The sequence below is a fragment of the Bactrocera latifrons genome, unplaced genomic scaffold, assembly GCF_001853355.1.
Source record: "Bactrocera latifrons isolate USDA-ARS-PBARC rearing strain unplaced genomic scaffold, ASM185335v1 scaffold_62, whole genome shotgun sequence".
Classification (NCBI taxonomy): Eukaryota; Metazoa; Arthropoda; class Insecta; order Diptera; family Tephritidae; genus Bactrocera; species Bactrocera latifrons.
This window is the reverse complement of record NW_017537290.1, coordinates 1,517,038-1,524,469: the sequence shown is the minus strand read 5'-3', so window position 1 is coordinate 1,524,469 and position 7,432 is coordinate 1,517,038. Positions and strand designations below refer to the sequence as shown.

The window sequence follows — 7,432 nt, the reverse complement described above, 5'->3', positions numbered from 1 at the left end:
AAAAAAAAAAAAAAAAAAAAAAAAAAAAAAAAAAAAAAAAAAAAAAAAAATCGGATGATATTTATTACATCAAAAGAGGAACAGCAGAGAAAACGCCAGACCAGAAATAAAAGTAACGCAAAAAATTCGTTTGCATAGCGAAAAATATTCTAGTTAAAGAAACTCCACAGTTTGACAGTTTGGTAATATTTTTTTTTATTTTTGTATTTCACATCTCCATATTTGTTTTTCATCATTTATTATGCTGCCACTTCACTCCCAGATGCTGTGCTCACACATGGCAAAAAGTTGCGAACAGCTGCCGCGATACGCCAGCGCCTCCCTGTATGGGCGATCGATGATGTGTAAATCGGTCGGATGTAGTGCGGGCTCTTCGAAGTTGACTGTGCCGCCACTAACTCCTGCACTTGCACCAGTTGTGGGCAACACGAAAATGGCACGCAATAGTTCTGTGATGAAACTTTGTGGTTCCGCTGCGCCCTCTCCATAGCTTTGTTGCTGCTGTCCAGTTTCGCAAAGCGCACGCAACACACAAGCGCTGCCGTTCATGCCGCGGCTGTAAAGAAAAATGATAGCGATGTTAAAAGGAGAAAGAAAAATGCAACTTCTGCATATTGCAACATGAAGTGGTCATGTTCGCTTGGAAGTTTTAGAAAAAATGTTTCGAAAAAAATTTCATAGAGAAAAAATGGTTTTCCATCCACTCACGTTTCATAGAGTTTCTCAATTTTGCCATAAAGCTTTTGCCGCGTACGGAGTTGCTCACGCAAGTGTATGCGCTCYAGCTTATGCTCGAAGTCATCTAATTCTGCAGGCATGCTGCGTCGCCTACGACGTCGACGTCCGAAAACTGGGTAAACTCTGGCTTTTGGGTGTGTTGTGAGGAGGCGGCGTTGAGCTCCATSAAAGCTGCGACCTTCCAGTGTTTCGGCATTCGAGCTGATTGTAGCTTCCGATTGTTTTGGTTCGGTACTAGGCGGTGCGTAGGTCAGCACAGGTGGACGAGTTGGTATTGGAGCAGAAGTCATGCTGTGAGAAATAACGACAGTTTTTGTCCGATAAAGTTATAGAGCCTATATATACGAATGAGATTACTAAAAGCATAGAATAAAATATTTTATATAATAATCAGGATGAGCCATTGAGGATSAATCGAATCGGGGATCAGATGAATCGAGAACATATGCAGTAAAGTGTCTTAGAAAAAAGTGATGTAAAAGGAAGAAACTGGGTTATACAATTGTTCCGATATTAAATACGGAATGTCGATCTCTAAAGACTATATAAAAATATGATTTCTATAAAAGTTTGTATGACTTCGGCATCAGCGCTCAATGATGTGCCGAAAGACTCAAGTTTTTTTTTGGTAAGTAAGTCGAATTTTAGGTTAAGAGAGAGGTATACAATGTTTGTCGGTTAAGTTTTGACTTTTGGAAGTAGGTTAGGTAAATTGTAAGAGCACGAATAATCTCACTTGAACAGCAAGACCACATGATTAAGTTAAGAAATGAGAAAAATTCTTCGAGATTAATAAAGGAAATATTGGAACCATTTAATTGGAATAACATTGATTTAGTAGGACAAATAAAGAATTTACATTTTATAAACAAATTCCTCTCCCAAAGACCGCATCATGTATCTTGGGGTGAACAGGTCTACGCAAATCTACCTACCGGAAGCCAWTGGAAARGTTTCAGAGGCTAGTTGCGCAACACACAGCGGGAGTTTTAAGAACAACTCCAACGGCGGCTSTTGAACTGGTWCTAAACCTTCCACATAWAGACCTCTTCGCTGAAAACTGCACAGWAAAATCGGAGAGACCACTACTGGSTGMAGGAGRATTTAGATATAGAACCTTYGRGMAATGCTCCGTAGGTRGTGGCGGTTGGGCAAAAACCGRYTACTTGACCCCACTTTTGAACTGGGAAAGGAGATTCAAAGTAAACATAGAAAAAGATGGATGGCSTAAAGGTACGTTAGCTGCGCGCAACGCTCTAAATATCTATACTGACGCCTCGAAAATYGACGATGGAGTTGTTGCKGGAATATACTATCAAGAGTTAGGCGTAAGGCAACCTTATAAGTTAACATCTACGTATACAGCYAAGCAGCACTCACGGCAGTAACCTCGTATTGCATTTCGGTCAAAAGTGTCTTGGGAAGCWGGACGGCAGTAGAAAGTGTTGCCAGAAGCAAGTAACCTAACTTCTACAAGGTGCTAGACCACAGAGATATCGAGGGCAATGAAATAGTGGACGAAATTGCCGAGAACGATGTACGGCTAASRTCCGAAAATRTGATAAGCATTACGAAGTCCAATGGAAGGAAAATCAAAACACGATGGAACGRGCTACTTCGGTACAAAACTGCAAAAGTCATGTGCAAAACGGTAGATCGCATKTAGGAAAAATTCCTATTGGCAMTCGATACAAGGAGCTGTAGAAACATGATGGGAATACTAACTGGTCACTGTTTGGTGGCGACATACGCCCGCAAAATGGGGCTGACATGTCGAGAGGACTACAGGAAATGCCTAGAGACAGGGCTCCAGAGAAWCAATGGAGCATYACTTGTGCAYTTGTTTCGCACTACTACGCTATAGGCATCTGGGSCAACCCACAGTATGATACCCTGGAGGAGATATCGACGGTGAAACCGCAGAGTCTTTTAAAATTCCCAGCAAGCGTAGGCATCATAAAGGCGACTACTTTTGTTGGACTTAGCAAGAAATGCAAAGAACCAAACTGTTCTATGCGTGCTTATTGGCCTACCAGATTAACCTAACCTAACCTATGAACAAATKCACCTTACTTTTTGATCACAGTAATATCAAATTCCATAGAGATTTCATGRGGAGATTTTGAGATCGAAGCTGTTTCAGACTTATTGCGAATAATTTAAGGAACACTCGAGGGGTTTTGTAACCATTAGGCGCTCGACCATAGCTAGCTAACTAATTTTGTTCGATGTAAATTCTCATTAGTACCGTTATGTTTAATGGAAGTGCATAAGCCTTACAAAGAAACTAGAGTTTAATTAGTTTATATTTTATACTTTCGCTAACACTCACCGCAGCCGGTTAGGCAAGCTATCGGCTTGCTCTATACGCCAACTGTCCGTGACTTGTTGCTTGTTGCGCGACCACCAATTCTCCTTCGGCAGAATTTTCGACTGAGCTGACCATTTTTGCTGCTGCTTTTGCCATTGTTGTTGCTGTTGTGCCCATTTCGCATGCTTTTGCTGTGGCTGCTGATATGACTGCCAGTTGCTGTCATAATCCTGCCATGATTGCCACTTTTTGTACTGTGGCTGCTGGTGCTGCTGCCACCGATTGGCGGCATTCACTGGAAGTTTATCTGTTGAATCACCCTCAGCTGTATTGCCAAAGGGGTTTTTGTTGTAGCTGTCGCTGACACCATAATAACTCGGCTTCGCAATTTTATCAGCAAAACCGTATTTGTGCGTAGGGTTGTAATACTTGTTGTTGCCGTTGCTGTTTTTATAGTCACTTTGTATGTTGGCGTAATAGTTTATCGGCCTATAAGCACCGTTGGCAATGCCACCACGGGTGCCAGGCATCTCTTTATGGTAGACACTGTAACTGGTAGCGGGCACAGGAAAGAGTTTGGTTCTATGTGCCGCATTAAAAGGTGGCAACACGTGCGTTTGTGCTGGTTGTCGCAATCCTGCTGTGTCTATCGGCCTCTGTAGCAAGTTATCGTAGTATGCTGGCACATTTGAATTATCCACATATTTGATGCTCTCAGCGTCGACGCCATATTTACTGATCGCCATTCCATCGCTGACCACGGTGCTGTCATTGCGTCGCATCGCTGTTGCCTCTGTTGCTGGTTTCGTTCCACTCGGTGGGTAAATGCCTTCCGTTACTTTGTCATGTAATTCTTCGATTAATTCACTGGGCGGTTTACTCGGCAGTTCCCAGGCGACGGCGCAAGTGATGCCCAAAATCAGATAACTCGTATAGTCAACCATTCCGATGATGAGATCAAAAACTGAGACAAGTAAATAAACATGATATTTGCGTTTAGTGATAGTGAATATTGTGGTTTATATATAGTTAGCAAACTGTGAGCAAAAAAAAAAAAAACGAAATATTCCATATGAGACAACTGTTTCGGAAGTACGCGGTCTATGAATAATCTAAAAGGTCCAAAGTAATCTAGAAAGAAAGCACTTGCTGATCTTTGCATAAAGTGTAACCAAAGACATGGTAAAAGATGGAATGACCTCTGAGTGTTCAGAACCACGAGTAYTCCGACCAGTATCTTAATGTGCCCGATCTGCTATTCTTGGAATAAAAATAAGATGGTAATTACAAAAGTTTTCTGGTTTCACAAAGGACTGCTGATCAATCTATCTATCTTTTAGGATCAACTATGGTACAATCTTTGGTATAARTATTAAATGTTTAAATACTTTGAGATTGGTTCAAGATGTATTTCGTTACTTGAGATCCAACTGTAAAAGTTGTCTTTCTTCACCAAGGACTGCTGATGAACCTATCTATCTTTTAGGATCAACTATGGTACCATCCTCGGCATAAAAATAAAATGATTGGTTGAGTTTGTTCAAAGTGTTTTTCGATACTTGAGATCCAATTACAGAAGATTTCTGGTTTCACAAAGGACTGCTGATCAATCTATCTATCTTTTTTGATCAACTATGGTACAATCTTTGGTATAAATATTAAATGTTTAAATACTTTGAGATTGGTTCAAGATGTATTTCGTTACTTGAGATCCAACTATAGAAGTTTTCTGGCTCCACAAACGCCTGTTAACCAAGTCTATGTTGGAAGATCAGCCACAGAAAATTTCTTGGAAAGTTAAAAATAAAACTTCAGTTTGAAAAGTATTTGAGCTTGGTGGTTTTTGTGCGGGATAGTATGCAAATGCCACTATCGATTAAAAGTTGTTGAATGTTGGTGTCGAGTAGGTTCTTTTGAGCTTTGCATAAAAAGAAGTCTCTGTAGATATCACCTGATCTTCAACGAAAATTCCTTCACACTGTATTCATTAATTTCAATTAGTACGCAAAAGTTATCATAAAATAGAATATAGTTAATCATAATCATGCTAATACGCACCCATCTGAAAAGAGCTGCCTTCGGGAAAGATCAAATAACGCTTTTGACGATGTAACAGCAATTCGGTATTTGAGTAACTTCCACGGCCTGGTTGTTTTTCCTGTTGTTGCAAAGGTGTGTACTCTCCACCGACGCTTTCCTCGCGTCTCGCTGCCATTAAACTGGATAACGCCGTAGCGCCCGATTCATTTGCTGTCGTTAGAGATACACCCGCTGCCAACGGCATTTTTGGCGGCTCATCTGCTGGGTGGTCATTCAATTCATAGCGTTGATTGCGTATATTAATTTCATCATCAAAGCTTTTACGATGAGTGACGGCAAGAGCAGCCAGCAAATTGCTATTATTATYATTATTCTGACGAAGTGTGGGAATAGTGTCGGCAGCAAGCTTAGTTGCGGCGTTAATTTCGTAAAGTTGTTGTTGCTCATGGCTGTAGATATTGTAGCTGTTTTTATTGTTGTTCATCTCCTCTTTCGCGTTAATTGTTGTTGCCAACTCATTCGTAACCATTGCAATTTCAACGGTACCGGCTAACTGACTGCTGACTTTGTTGCTGCTAGACGCGTTATCTAARTTTAAAACGTTGGCAACCGCGTTGTTGTAGCTGTTTTTGTATTTTATCAGAAGTGCAATTGCATTGCCCAACATCAGCACAACCACCAACACACCGACGACAGCTACAAATGGTGTAATCCCACTTCGCCAGCGGTTATGCCCAGGCGGGTTCAGGGGTCTTGCGGGCCGTGTCAGAATCATTGCCGCTGCCTAATTTATATTGCACTTTGTTTGCGCGTATATAAAATTTAATTAAGTTCAATTGCGGCTTGACACCACTTTTTCGCGCCGCGTTGTGGAAATTCAATTTTTCAAATTGATTTTCCAATTAATTTCCAATATTCTTTGGTTTTCAGGCCTTTTTTTCGTATGTTTTTAGTGTGTTGTTGTTTGTTGTTTTTAATGTATAATTCAAATGAAATTTATATTTTCTGTCATTCAATCATCCAAATAGCCGCAACACTTCTCTGCACTTGACTAAAAGTAATAAAATTTATTGCGAAATATTTGCATAATACCACGGYCACGTATAAATGTTTTTGTGCTATTTATTGCTATTGCTGTTTATTTGCGAAACCACATACTAAGTGGTTCAGCTTATRATTTTGAAATTTCGCGACCTTTTTGATAAAATATTGCGTTTTGAAGTAGAAAAATACAGTTAAAGCTTAAGCTTAATTTGATGACGAGTTTTCGGACGCTGCCCCAGGATAATCAAACATCAAGAATTGTTATGCTAATTTTAAACGTGTTCAAATGAGCTTCAAACCCAAAAGAGGTTGTTACCGACGAAAATGTCAAAAAAGTCCACAAAATAGTTTTGGGTGACCATAAAGGGAAGTTGTASRAGATAGCAGACACMCTAATGATATCAAYTGAATTTGWACATCAAACCATTCAAGAAWATTTGGGCATGAGAAAGCTCTGTGCAAAATGGKTACCCCRTGKGCACTCTTTCGACACGMCGATTGATGATTCGAAGCGGTGTTTGGAGCTGTTCAAGCGTAATAAACCCGACTTGTCCGTCATTTTGGGATGATCTCTCCATTATTTCACTTCGAAGTCCAATCGACAGTCATCCGAGTGGAATGAACACGATGAATCCGCTCCAAAGCGTGGAAGAATTCTGTTGACAAGGATATGGCGTCTGTATTTGGAATTTATATATCACAAATAAGATGGTAAGAAAGATTTTTTTCAGAACGGGTAGGAAATAGATAAGTGGTGTTTGGGTACTACTGTAACAATTTCAATCAAATTTGGCATGTGGGGTTACCCAAACATTGCTCTCGTATACTGTGAAAAGGGGTGAAATCAGATGAAAACCACGTCTACTATCCATATAACAGCCTTCTRAATCCCTTTTTTCYCTTTACGGTATAMAAATCAAACATCARTTAAGTTATCAGAGCAAAACTTTCYCCTCAAGGTTTTACGCCCAAATATTATCGAAATCGGGCTACAACTTTAACCCAGACATCAAATTATCGCATGTATCGGCCAATAGTTTGGATGCAATTCAGAAAGAACCCTTTTCTAAAGTGAAAAAGTGAAGGATATGRTGCTTGAAAATCATCAGGCAAGTATKAGAGAGAGCTCAACATCTCTCGCGWGTYCGTTCGAATTATTTTGGTGGTTATTTTGGGTATTGATCGACTTGTCCCGATAAAGCTGGACATGCTTCATCATGCGAGTTCCGATCCCACATTCATGGAGAGCAATTATGAGTTGGACAAGCAAACAATTCAACAATCATCAGAATGGAGTGG

General features: G+C 40.2%; 1 protein-coding gene across 1 annotated transcript; it reads right to left on the bottom strand.

The window, feature by feature from the left end:
- Positions 1-170: 170 nt before the first annotated feature.
- LOC108975156 lies at positions 171-6,186 on the bottom strand (the record flags this gene model as incomplete). Its single annotated transcript, XM_018943471.1, is given in 4 exon segments — positions 171-556; positions 709-1,029; positions 3,071-4,013; positions 5,108-6,186. Coding segments are annotated over 4 exon segments (2,325 nt in total). The 3' UTR covers positions 171-252.
- Between the last annotated feature and the right edge of the window lie 1,246 nt (positions 6,187-7,432).